The 13,577-nt window shown below is 49.6% G+C and overlaps 2 protein-coding genes across 2 annotated transcripts; both read left to right on the forward strand.

The window, feature by feature from the left end:
* Positions 1–8,442: 8,442 nt before the first annotated feature.
* On the forward strand, positions 8,443–10,329 carry VC83_08488 (uncharacterized protein). Its single transcript, XM_024472037.1, has 2 exons — positions 8,443–9,073; positions 9,282–10,329. Exons 1-2 carry the CDS (start codon positions 8,806–8,808, stop codon positions 9,965–9,967), a joined length of 954 nt encoding a protein of 317 aa, XP_024320428.1. The 5' UTR covers positions 8,443–8,805; the 3' UTR covers positions 9,968–10,329.
* Positions 10,330–10,775: 446 nt separating this feature from the next.
* On the forward strand, positions 10,776–11,897 carry VC83_08489 (uncharacterized protein; the record flags this gene model as incomplete). The annotated part of the gene is made up of 3 exons (XM_024472038.1): positions 10,776–10,825; positions 10,912–11,265; positions 11,891–11,897. 3 exons carry the CDS (start codon positions 10,776–10,778, stop codon positions 11,895–11,897), a joined length of 411 nt encoding a protein of 136 aa, XP_024320427.1.
* Between the last annotated feature and the right edge of the window lie 1,680 nt (positions 11,898–13,577).

The following is a 13,577-nucleotide window of genomic DNA, read 5'->3' on the forward strand; positions in this document are numbered from 1 at the left end:
AGGGGAAGTTCGTCGCTNAACGACCTCCTATTATCCGCGCAGAGCGCTTCTATCAGGTCAAAGGGGACCTGGGTGTTCGGGGCGTCCATCGCATTGATCGAGGCCACGTACGTTTGTGCTAATTCGGCACTGATTCGGGAGTGTAGTCGGGCTGGGCCTAACAGCACCCTCGCACGGCTGTCGAGTTTGACCTTCTGTTGCGTAATCAGGTCTTGCTCTCTTCAGCTCAGTATATCTGCCTTCTGATTGTTCTTGCCAGCAGTATACGCAATAGAAAAATTGAAGTCGGAGAGTAGCTCCATCCACCGAACCTGCTTCGCCGTGAGAACCTTCGTTGACATGAAGTATTCCAGCGATCGGTGATCTGTATAGACGTCGATTCGGTGGCGTACCGATGCTAATTCTGGCCTCCATTTTGCGAACGCTTTGACGATGGCGAACAGTTCCTTGTCGTGGATCTCCCAATTGATCTCATGCCCAGATAGGATGTGACTGTAGAAGCTTACAGGATACCATCGCTTGTCGGGGTGTTCCTGAGAAAGGACACCGGCTACGACTCCATCAGAAGAGTCTGTTTCCAGCTTCGTAGGCAATTCGGGGTTGAAGTGGTGGAGCGCCTGCACGGCTAAAAGCTGTCGGCGCATTTCTTCAAAAGCGTTCTCACATTCGTCAGTCCACAGGAACGGTTCTGAGGGGCTGGTGATAGTGGTGAGAGGCTTGGCTATTTTCCCGAAATTTCTGATAAATTGGCGGTAGAAGCCGCAGAATCCAAGGTAAGACTTCACGCCTGTGACAGTTGTTGGCCGGATCCAATTCCGGAGGGGTTCGATCTTCTCGGGATCCGCTTCGACACCGGTAGTAGTCAGGATATAGCCTAAATACTTTGTCCGGGTTACGTTGAACTCGCATTTCTTAATGTCGGCTTGTAGTCCTGCTTCTCGAAGCCGTTGGAGGACCTTATGTACGTGGTCCATGTGTTCCGCGGGGTCCTCGGAGTAGATTAGGATGTCGTCTAGGTAGGCAGTACAGAAGTCGTCCAAGTATTGCATAAGAACGTCGTTCATATACCTCTGATAGGTTGCGGGGCCGTTCATTAGGCCAAACGGCAGCACTTTGCATTTGTAGGATCCATACCGAGTCCGGAAGGTCGTGTACTCCTCGGAGTCGGGGTCCATTCGTATACGATGGAAGGCTTGCCTAATGTCTAGCTTCGTGAAGATTTTTGCTTTCGACACCCGTCCTAGTAGTTCGTCGATACGCGGGATAGGGTAGGGGTCGTTACGGGTAAGTCCGTTCAACTTCCGGTAGTCGATACAAAATCTCAGTTTGCCATCTGCCTTCTTCACGAACAGTATAGGGGAGGCAAACGGGCTATTGCTATTGACTATAAAGCCCTTCTCGAGGTTCTCTAATAGGTATTGCTTAGTCGCCTTAAGCTCTTCGGTGCTTTGTCGGTATAGTGGCGAAAAGGCATTTGGTAAAGGGCTTCTAGTTGTATCTTGTGATCGTATATGCGATGCGGGGGAAGCTGATCAGATTCCGACTTCGAGAAGACATCGGAATAGTTGCGGTGCATATGCGGAAGCTTGTCCCGAATGAGGCGGAGCGTTTCCTCGTCCTCGGCCGCTTCCCTCTCTCGGATGATCTGGTCGATCTCGTAGATGCTTGTCGTAAAGAACTCGGAGTCGCTTCGCATCATCTCATAGTGGAAAGCGTTTGCGCCAATCTCGCAAATTTGGACCGGCGTGAAGCTGCGTACCAGGGTCTGGCGTCGGGAAAGAGAGAAGACTCCGCTCCTCCCATGATTCTTTCTCTCATATGCGGATGGTCCGTTTCTTGGAGGTTTCGCCTCCACTTGACCTAAGGGTCTGTCTTTATAGGTTTCCACGGGCGAGGCTCGTGTCCTTGGGGTTTTGGGGTGCGGGTGGGTCGTTCCAGTGTCTCGCACCGAGCTCGGTGGGGTGATCATAATAGCGTCACGATGGGCCGTTATCACTTTCATTGGTATCGAGCGTCCGCCCTCACGTCGTCTGTCGTCATGGTCGATGGCATCGTCCCGCCGGTTCGCATCCGATTGATGGGCGGGGTGACGTATAGACAGTTCACGCGAGTGGTAGGGCAAGGTGATCTCTTTGCTCCAGCTAGGAGTAGGCGGGTACTCCTTTGGCCATACTAGCCGGCTCTTTGCAGAGTCGAGTAGGATTCGGAAGCGGCTAAAAAGCTTCTTCCCAATTATCACATCTTGCGCTCCGAGATTTAGGAGCACAAAGGGGCAGTTATATATTCGGCGTCCTTCGACTGTCAAGTGTAACCGAATATACTCCGATACGTAGCTTTGGATATTTCGCTGAAATCCACGTATGGGTACAGAGTAGGGCAGTTTCCGTATAGGGCTCTGAAGCGCTTTCGACAACCGTTGCGCGAAAGGCTTATTAATGACGAGGTAGCCATTTGCTCCTGTGTCTGCGAGTGACTTCGTTTGCACCCCGAGTCCGTTCATACTCAGGGTTGTATCAACGAGAAATTGGGAGCCTCCCAAGAGCTCTCGTAAATCCAGTCCTTGCAGATCACATTTGCGTAGACCTAGGAAGGAGCCTTTCCCTAGGCCTCGTCGTTTTCCTCCAGGGACGCATCCGACTGGTGGGCGACTGCTTCCTCCCAATTATCTTCGTCCTCAGGGGCTTCGCGGTCAATCTCCTTGACGGTGGGGTTGAGCGGGCATTTGTCTTGGAAATGGCCCGGCTTGCCGCACTTGAAACAGTTTCCGGACGTAGCCGGCACGGCGGTCCGCACGCGGCCTGTAATGTCCGGCTTGGGGGCGGTGGCTGTGAAAGGAGTCCTCTGGAAGGAAACCAGAGGGCTTCTTGTCTGCCTCGGTGGCTGGGCCTTTCCGGGGTCCACGGGCGTGAACCTGGATGAGCTCAGGCGGGCGGGTCCTCGGGAGCTCGACTCGCCGCTCTTGGACGGGAAGCTCAACTCGTTGTTCCGGCGCCGCTCCTGATCGAAGGCGGTGAGTTCTCGGACCATGGTGTGGTAGTCTCCCTTCCATTGACTTTTGATAACCGCCACGCGGCTACGGAATTGAGGGGTCAACTTGTTCCACATGTACCGAAACCATTCTGACTCGGTGACCTGTCCTGTAATAGCTGCACTTTGGAAGCGAGCTTTGAACTCTGAGAAAGTCTCGTTTGTATGTCCTTTCTCTCCCATTTGGAGGTCGTCGAAGAGGTTCCGGGCCTGTTCCGTTTCGTTGCCAGTGAGGTAATATGAACCCAACAGGTCCATCATCTCGTCGGCACTCCGAAACCCGTGTGTCGCGGATAGGTATTGGGGTTCGAGGTATTTCTTTGCCAGGCCAGTCGTAGTCCCCCATATCAACGCTCTTCTCGAGACGTCGGTAGGGTAGTGATCCTCATTGACTACGAGGCGGTCCCGAATGGACGCGCTCCATTGCATAAAGGTATGTTCTATCCCATCGCTGAGCGGCGTAATCTTCTCAGAGATGGTGGATTTCTTGTAGCGATTCGGAGGGTCTTCGGAATACATCCTCGGAATCGATGGAGAACGAGTGTTTCGAAGAGGCGGCAACTGAACTGTCTCGGGGTGTTTCGCATAGGGGAAGTTCGTCGCTTCTCAACTTCGACGGTGTCCACCGGTGGCGTGGACGGGATCCTGGTCTGGGTTGCCGCTAGGTTGGCTATCATTTCCTTGATCTCCTGCATCTGGATCTCGAGGTTTGCCATTCGATCCGGTATGTCTTCGGTGGGTGCAGCAGTCCCAGCTGCAGCAGTGGTTTGTCTCGTTGGCATTCGTGACGGTTGACAATCATTGTCTTGGGGAATGTTTGAGGTCATTTTCCTCATGTTGGTTCGGGGGTGTATCGGTGTCGATACGAAAGAGTTTGACTTCCGGTAGCTCGTAGCTATCAACACTCTTGTTCACAATTACCTCTGTGCTTGAGGGGGTTCTTAAGGATCTCGTATCCTATTCGGCGCCAACGCGTCGACGACTTTACCAGCTTGCTCTGCAGGATCAAACCCTGATCCACTGGTCGTCCGTGAGTTCTCTGGGGTCACGGCTATTTGAAGTCGTCAGGTCTCAGCTCCGTCGCAGTTTCCGAGTCGCGGTCGGTGGTGTAACGGTAGTTCTCCTGAGTCGTTCCAGTGTGGGATATTCTTTGAGTACGGCCGTCCCCGGCAGGCGTGATCTTTTTTGTATAATGTAAGGACGCAGGGCACCGTATCACGAGAAGTGGCATATGGGAGTGCGAGTCGGATATGAGTCGGTGCAATCCTATAGGTCTACTACGAAGGATACAAAAAAGATGAAGGTGTAACCCTGTATGACTGTTCCCTTAAAATACCCGAAACCGCTCCGACTCAGCTAGCTCCCTGTTTGCCTAAGGCTTCCTTACGTTATGTGCCTAAGGCTGTCAGTCGCGACTGATCCGTAACGGCCCCGAGTCTCGATGACGCCACGTGACGGCCGTAACTACCCCGAGTAAGGAGGCATCCTTACACCTTATGACTCTATCCTTGTGGTGGTAGAAAGGCTCACAAAAATGGCACACTTTGAGCCTTGCAATGAGACTATCACAGCTTCTGAACTTGCGTGGCTATTCCTCAAGGTGGTCTTTAAATATCATGGAATTCCTGGACACTAGATCTCAGATAGGGGAGCAGTTTTCACTTCAAACTTTTTTAAGGAGTTCTCTAAACTCTTAAACATGGAACAACGCTTTTCTACAGCTTATCACCCTCAAACAGATGGCCAGACAGAGAGAGTCAACTCTGTACTTGAACAATATCTAAGAATTTATACAAACTATGCTCAAGACAACTGGGCAGATCTTCTCCATCTTGCAGAATTTGCTTACAACAACACAATCTCTAACACCACAAAAGAGACACCTTTCTATGCAAACTATGGTTATCACCCTAGGTTTGAAGTGGCAGAACTTAATTGTCCTGAAAATCTCAAAAACCCTTCTGCTACTGAAAGAATCATCTACCTTAAGGGCCTCCAGGACTATCTCAAGGTCCAAATACAGCGTGCACAAGACGAGCAGGCTCAGGCCTTTAACAGGGGGGTGGTTGCACCACAATTCAAAGTTGGTGATCAAGTCTTTTTGTCTAGAAGACATATCACAACTACTAGACCATCAGACAAACTTGATACTAAAAGACTTGGACCCTTTAAGATCACAAGGACTATTGGCAAGAATGCTTTCGAGCTTGCATTACCACCTACTTGGACTATCCATAATGTCTTCCATGCATCTCTCTTGTCTAAGGCACAAGAAAGTTCCTTAAGACCACTTCAGTCTCCTCCACCTCCTGTTCTGATTTTGGATCAACCAGAATATGAAGTAGAGTCTATCCTTGACAAAAAGACACTTAGAGGTCAGGACTACTTCCTCGTTAAGTGGAAAGGCTATCCTACAAGTGACAACACTTGGGAACCTAAGAGAAATCTAAAAAATGCATCCAAGCTGATTCTAGAATTTCTTTCTAAGAAAGCCACCTGGCTAAAGGGCAAGCACACAGCTAACAAACGTCCTTAAGAGGGGTATCATGTCATACTGACATTCGTTGCACTCAGTTTGCTATCAAACTCAAGAGCAAACTTGGAAATCTCCTCCTCAAACCTACAAGTCACTATACATATTTTGGCTTATCACACCAACAACAAGAGCAATACTACTCAACGATTGCTACAACCATCTATGATTCATTACACGTCATCGCTCCTTAGTTACTGGGCCGATATTACCACATAGCATATCTCTACAACCCTCTATGATTCATTACATGACATCACTCATACTACCACATGACATATCTCTACCAACTAGAGGCCTAGGAGCATGAACGATAGCTCTAAAAGCTCCTACGAACCTCTATGATTCATTACATGTCATCGCTCTTTAGTTACCCACAAGATTGGTTAAGTTATCACATAATTTGTCTATGACATAATTTGTCTATGACATAATTTGTCTATGACATAATTTGTCTATGACATAATTTGTCTATGACATAATTTGTCTATGACATAATTTGTCTATGACATAATTTGTCTATAGGGGTACTCTGACCTTGGACCTCCTTTTACTTCCTATAGGCTACGAACCTAATAGATGGTTCTATGGGATTCTCTTATGTCGACTACAGTTACCAAGCCTGGTAAGTCATGGAAAGTCTTGGAAAATGAGAGAACTACACTCCTTTAGCATAAATAGGATTGCCCTTTCCTTAAGAAAGGGCAAGCAGACAATACAGTAAATCGACTATCACATACTTCCACGTCTTTTCCAAGCTTCCAAGCATTCATCTTGTTACTCCTTGTTTCTGAAAAGTCAGTGAGGTGTTAACCTCTGACTTACCCCTGAGTTCCCAGACTCAACATTTGTTGCAACTTGTCTGAACCACTTCACTACATCACACACCTGATTGCTGCGTTGTGGAATAGTCTAAGCTACAACCCTTTGGCTCTGTTTCCTAAGACAGTGTGTTGTCTTAGTAAATTCATCCCTTCCTTGGGTGGCTAGATTCTCACATCTGATGCACCCACCATTACAACCTTGCATAAATACAATTATTCACTCTCGGCCCTCCTTATACTTGTTCCCGCCTTCAAGCTCAATAACTATCTTGATATGGCGGGGTATTCTCTCAATCCACGCCTGGATTTGCGCTTGTGGGACGTCCTCCCAACAGCTCTCCCATGACTGTATCCCTTGCGGCCGGCTTTTTGGTGCCCCTTTTCGTGTTGTTCTTCTCTTCATCCACGGCCAACATGGTTCAATCATGTTTAAGTCAGGAGAGTTAGCACACCAGAATAGTCGATTAATGTCGTGAATTGAGAATAGCCGCTCCTGGATATATTGACTATGTGACGGTGCATTGTCTTCTTGCACGACAGTCTGTGGCCGGTCTTTTCTGCACTCTTCTGCGAATGGGAATAACTTTGGAAGGAGAATCTTCTGTTGGTAGCGATACCAGTCTATCCCGCCTCCTTTCCCTCGAGTTAATTTTCCGTTTTTTTGATTGCTGTGGTTTTGGTCCTGGTAAATTCTATAGTCCCATCCGTTGAATCCCATTTGTAATTTCCCATTGCTCACGCATAATTGGCTCTAATTCCTTATTCATCTCTTGAACTTTTAATTCTGCTTCTTCTCTTTCTCGTTTGGTTTCTGGTATCCAACAGTGGCATGGCCCCTTCTTGTCATATGAGAAACATGCCCAAAACATGAACTCAGAGTATCCCTTCCACCGTTCTCGAATGCAAGATCGTAAAAATGCCTCTTCAACTTTCCGCCAAATCCGATATCCTCCCCGTCTATGGTTTAAAACAACAGAAGTTTCATCTAACCATATGACATTTTTCCAATCCTCAAGTGTCCAATCTTCGTGGTCAAGGCACCACTTTAGCCGTTGTTCTCTCATTCTCTTCGTCAATCCAGGCTTCCTCGTCGGTTTCGTTTTCCGATATCCTGCTGTTTTCAAGATTCGCCATATGGTAGTTGAAGAAATATCGAAACCGTTGATACTAAGTTCCCCTGCAATATCAGCGCAAGTTTTCTCACGGCCATATCTATCTCTGCATACTTTCGAAACAGCCTGATTGACTGTTTCCTCTGTCTGTTGTCGAGGGCGTCCAGAGCGAGGGGCGTCTTCTAGCCATTCATCTTGGAGAGAGAATGGCATGTGGTTTGGGTCGAAACCACGCTCAATTGCCCGAGTGTAAATCCGGTTTATCTGTCGAGCAGATACTCCTGTCTTCTCAGCTACTTCAGCTGTTGTCTTCCCTCCGATAGGGGATTTTAAGGTCACGATAAGAGCCCGAGTTGAGAGACTTGTATTTGGCGCCATGATTTTAACGTTCCACGTTTACGAGTCACAAAATGAGGGGTTCATAAGATTACCATTTTATGCAAGGCTTGGCACTACTAGCTCGGACACGACTTTTGAACTTGACCTCCGTATTAACTCGAGAGACATAATACTGTATCCACAATCCCCCATCCTCGATATCGACGCCTTTCCTATCCCGCAATAACTAAAACACGGCTCGCACCCCGCAAATACTAATAATACCCGCCGACTACAGTACTGGTGTGCTACTGCCCGGTGGTGGCGGCATGCACAGGCTCAAGAAAAAAACCCAACAGCATACTTCGGAGCCACCACTAGATCTTCAAAACCTCGGCATCATCAATCATAAGCACACGACTCCCTCCCGCCACAAAGAAAAACCCCTAGAAAAAAACTACATATCGACTTACCCATGCCCCTCCAACTCCCACCACATCCCCAAGTAACAGAAACCCCCCTTCCAGCCCAAAAAAGAAATCACCCCCATAGCCGAGGATGAAACCCTCCCCACATCTGGACTCCACCGGACCCCCCTCGAGCCCGGCCCCCCCCCCCGAGACCCCCGGCCCCATTATGCGATTTTCCCCTCTTTTTCCCCTCTTTTTCCCTTCTTTTTCCCTTCTTTTTCCCCTAACTTTGGGCTGTCTCTAGGCCATCAACTGCCAACGAGTTGAATCCATAACTAGTACGGAGTACATGCGCATTATGTATCATGCACATATGTAACCCCGCAAAAAGTCACCTGATGAACACCCGTCGATCCTCCCAGCCGTGGCGGAGTCGTGTTGGTGATTGATTGAAATAACAACGAGTCCCCTCGCTCTCCCCCCAGACCGATACCGTTTTCCCCGCCCGCGCGCGTGTGTTCCAGATCCTTGCGTCGCATCTCCCGCAACGACGACACGACGCTCGCCTCAACGTGGTTAATATGCCCCATCAATATAGCCTGTACCCGACGACGAGCGCCGTGGCGATGACGATGCCGGAGCCGTTGACACCGACGAGTATCTCGACGAGGCCGAGGTCGAGTACGAGCACGAGCGCGACCGCGAGCACGAGCGCGAGCGTGAGCTTGTCGAAGGGGAGTAAGAGGGGGGGTAAGGGTAGTAAGGGGAGTGGGGGGAGGTCGGCGGCGAGGAGGGATTGGATTGAGTACGAGTATCCAGCGCCGGAAGGGATATCTTTTGGGGGGAAAGGTACGTCTGTCTATCTGAGCTGAGCTATCCCGTCTCTCCCGTCCTGTCCCTTCTATTTGTTACCACAGCTGCCGCCTATACTGCAATTGGGTTGGTTTGGTATTGTCCATTCCGGCGCGGCGGCGACCAACCGTTCATAATCTCATAATACCAACCAGATATACCCCCCCACGTCAAACACAAGCACCACAACTGACACGCACAGCAGAACGCGTCCCCCCCGCCGTCGCAGTCCTCGCCCCCGCCTTCGCAGAAGATCCACTCCTCACATACCTCCTCAACTCGCTCGACCCCGTGGCTCGGCGCGCTTACCTCCCCGCATACTTCACCGCGCTCCTCACACAAGCGACGCTGAACGGGGCATACGTCCTCGAGCACTCCAGCTGGGAAAGCTGCATGACCGTCCTCCCTCCAGGAAGGAAGCTCGAGAACCCCTTCACGCTGCTACAATCGGGATTAGTGGGTGTATTGCGAAAAGTCGGATTATTGTGTGTCACGCGGATGCTGGGCGAATTCGAAGGCGCCGTGAATAAAGCGAGGAAGCACGGGCTGGCGAAGGGGGAGGTGCCGTATTATGTCTTCTTCATTGGGACGCGGGCGGATTGCCGCGGGAGGGGGTTAGGGGCGGAGTTACTGGCTGAGGTGACGAAGAGGGCGGGGCAGGAGGGGAGGAGTGTGTGGTTGGAGGCTACGACGGAGGAGCGTAGGCGGCTGTTTTTAAGAATGGGTTTTGTGGATGTGGAGGAGGTGGTTATGGGGAGGGGGAAGGTTGGGCCGAGGGGGTATGAGATGGTTGGGGGGCCAGGGGTGAGACTGTGGTGTATGGTTTGGAGGAAGGGGGATGTGGTGGTGAAGATTGGGGATGGGGAGGATGAGGAGGGGGAGGATGATTAGGGCGTTGGTTAGAGAGGGGTTACTGTTATAGGGGTTCGGAAGGCCGGCTGGCTGTAGGGTTTCGGTAGGGATGGGCGGGTCGGAATTTGGAATTCGGGACGACTTGGTGGTTTCGGGCGTGTCTTGGGTCTCTGTTCTTTGTGGCGGACGGGTCGGCGCTGCCCTTGGAACCAATCTTTTGTTGGCAAGTTCGGCTTGCTCTGTTGTTCTATTTTCGACACCTGGGGTAGGGTGTGGGAATGTGTTTTACGATAGCTGGTGGAGTCTTGCCATTCTTTTTCTTTTCTATTTGATACCACTAAGCTGTCAATGCTACAGCCTTTTTTATTCTATTATATAGCCAATGAAGCTATTAGTTATTTTATGAAGGTCTTTCTTGGGCTCAATTGATTCTGTGTTATTATCTCTGGATACATTTGAAATGACTTACCTGTCTCTAACACTTTTCATCCATCCCGAAGAATACAGCAAACCCGCCTCACGCCTCACGCCTTGTAAGCCTCACTCTCCTAATACCAGGGCAAGACAAACAAAAGTACCTCAATCGATATCCCCCCCCTAACCCCCCACCATCCTGCACTCCCATCACACCACATCAGGGTTAGCACAAATACTCAGGAGTACTAGGTCACGTGTAAACCACGTGATTTTAAAATTAAAGAGCTTTATTAGTATAAAGGGCAAAAACTCGATATACCCAGTAAACTGGTAAGAAAACTCCATCTACCCAGTCGGCCGATAACCCTCCTTTGGAAAGGTTAACAATCCAATGAGAGGCGTACTCTCATTTGAGAGTACATTCTCTCATATGGCCTTTTTGAAGCAATTGAGCTGGCAATATACCAGCTCAATTGCATGGTAAGTCAGGGGTCAATTGAGACCCCCAAACCTCCTCCCCCTTCCCTTCCTCCCCTCCACCACAGAACCCCGCTGACACCTCCCAGGCTCCCTCCCTCCTCCGACCCCCTCGAAACCCCCCTCGGAAAGCCCTCGCGCGAGGCACAAACTCCCCCGCCTCCCCCGCCCCTGCCTCCTACGATGGCCTCGCTAGCAGAACTCGCTGCCCCTGTCGACGGTAGCGAGTTCCTCGACTTGCACGCTTGGTCCCGTGCCCTGGACGACTGGGCCGTCAAGGAGAAGTTCTCCTGTTGGCTCCAGAGGAGGGACAAAGACGGGGCAACTGCCGCTTGTCCCGAGGAGGGCTGTGCCTGGCGTGTCCGAGCCAGCACCGACGACAAGCAATGGAAGCTCATCGTCGTTTGGGGCACACACTCTTGCGTGGGGAGGGGGCAGTGGAAGTTTGCCTCCTCCTCATATGAGAAACGGGGGAAGTTTCTAGATTGGGCTTGGGCGGGTCACGTGGGATGGAACTGGGTATATAGAATTTATTTATTGTTTTACTGGGTAACGTACATGTATAGCGAAAGCGCCAAACAAGCGAAAGCGCCAAAATTATCTACCCTCACGACAAACATTGCGATAAATCTACCACAACATTAGAAATCAATTGAAACTACTCGGAGTCCTCTTCCTCAGAGGTGTCTATTACAATCTGACACGTGCGCGCATTGTGCCCAGTCTCACCACACTTGCCACAGCGACGGGCACGGGTTTCTTCCCTTGGCTTCCGACCACGGCTTGCCCTTATTTCCTGCTCTACCTGCTGCACAACATCCCTCTCATCCTGTAGCTCTTGCGCCCCTTGTTGACTAAGTGATCCTCCTTGCTGTAGTCGTGTTTTCCTAGCTCTCCGGCGCTTGCTTAGTACTTCATTTGCCTGTCGTAGGTTTTGGTTCTCTCCCTTTAGCAGTGCTAATTGATGCATTATTTGCGATGCACCCTTTGTAAACTGGTCAACAGCTGCATAGATTGAGGTTGGAGAGCTATTTTGATGGCGTGAAATCCGAGTTTTAATAAATGTAGACTGTGACATAGCTTCAATTGGGTTGTTTGGTGTCTGAGAAACCCAAGGTTGAGCAGTACCTGGGCGGGAGCTTGGAGGCGTTGGTGTCCTTAACTTAAGATCAAGTGTAGATATCACTCTCTCAGGGTCAAATGGAAGAAGCCCTGCCCCTCGGAACCCGCCTCAAATGTTACTTTCCGTCATTGTAGTGTTAAATGCAGCGTGGAAGGCAGGAAAGAAGTCATCCTTTGTAATATGAGAAATATGAGCCTGCATCATATCTTCAATTTGCCGACCATAGGCCTGCTTTAACGGGCCGAAACAGCCAACATCAAGTGGCTGGAGTAGATGAGAAGAGTGAGCAGGCATACAAAGCGTAATAATGTTGTGTTCCTTGCAGTACTCCTCAAACTCATCTGAGTGGTGGCTCTCATGACCATCAAGGACTAACAAGCGATAACCACCAACACTCCGGGCCTTTGTATGCTTCTCAAAGTGCTGAATCCAATCCATGCCTCTCTCGTTTGTAGTCCAGCCATTTTCAGTAACAGAAATCACCCAATCGCTTGAAAATCCACTATTCTCATACCAAGATGTAAGGTGGTTTTTGCCTGCAACAATGATAAATGGTGGTACTGCCCAACCTTGAGAACTAACGCCTTGGATTACTGTAACCCATTCCCGATTACCAGGCTGTACCTTCTTTGCTTTTGCCCGCCCGTCTGAGCTTGTTACAACCATAGCAGTTGAGATAACGCCCATCATAAACCCAGTCTCATCAAAGTTGTAGATATCTGCTTCATCGATACCATATTTCACAATTGTGTTACGCACAAGCTCAAACCAGCCATTAATAACTTCTGGATCTTCGCACTTAGCCCTCTGGTAGTCGTATTTGCGCTGAAAGCGTGTCTGGAGCTCTACACGCCGCTTAACAAAGTTTGAAGCCCAACGCGACCCAACGCGTGACGCGTCGCGTGTTGCAAGTAGTCGACTTGCCATATCTTCAACAACAGACAGCCGAGGAGGAAACCCTTTGGCAGCTAGGTCGAGTATATACTGAACAAGGACGGACTCCTCTAGGTTAGTTAATTTCCGTGAGTTGGCTTGGATATCGCGTCGTGAAGGTACACCTTCTAGATGACGACCTAGCTTGCGGTGGTCCACAGAATAGATCCTAGCAGCAACTCGAAGGCGTAACTTTGGGTCGCTTTGCATAGCCTGGATAGCTAGCACTAATTGGCTTTCATCGTTTTTATGGGGCATGTTTTGTTGTTGAGGAATTTAACATTTAGTTGGGGGGTTTGGTCACCGCATCATTTTGGCGCTTTCGCTTGTTTGGCGCTTTCGCTATACATGTACGTTATATGGAGTTTTTGCCCTAAGTTAATAACATTGTTTTATACTTACGGAGGTATAGTCTGGAAGTTTTGTAGGTGGGGCCCCCCACTCGCAACACTTGGCAATTCGGTTGAAGTACCATACGTGTACATCGCGTCAAATTGAATTATATTTTAAAAAGTACAGTAGATAGCTAGGAAATAGAGTAGAAAATCTAGTACTGTGTAAACAGTCCATTTGCGTCAATTACTGCTTGCATACGTGTAGGCATACTGTCCATAAGCTCATTAAGCACTATAGGTGAAATAGACTCCCATGCTGCCTTCACAGCTACCCGGAGCCGGTCATAAGACATAACTTCAGGAT

This window comes from Pseudogymnoascus destructans (assembly GCF_001641265.1).
Source record: "Pseudogymnoascus destructans isolate 20631-21 unplaced genomic scaffold scaffold_26, whole genome shotgun sequence".
Lineage (NCBI taxonomy): Eukaryota > Fungi > Ascomycota > Leotiomycetes > Thelebolales > Thelebolaceae > Pseudogymnoascus > Pseudogymnoascus destructans.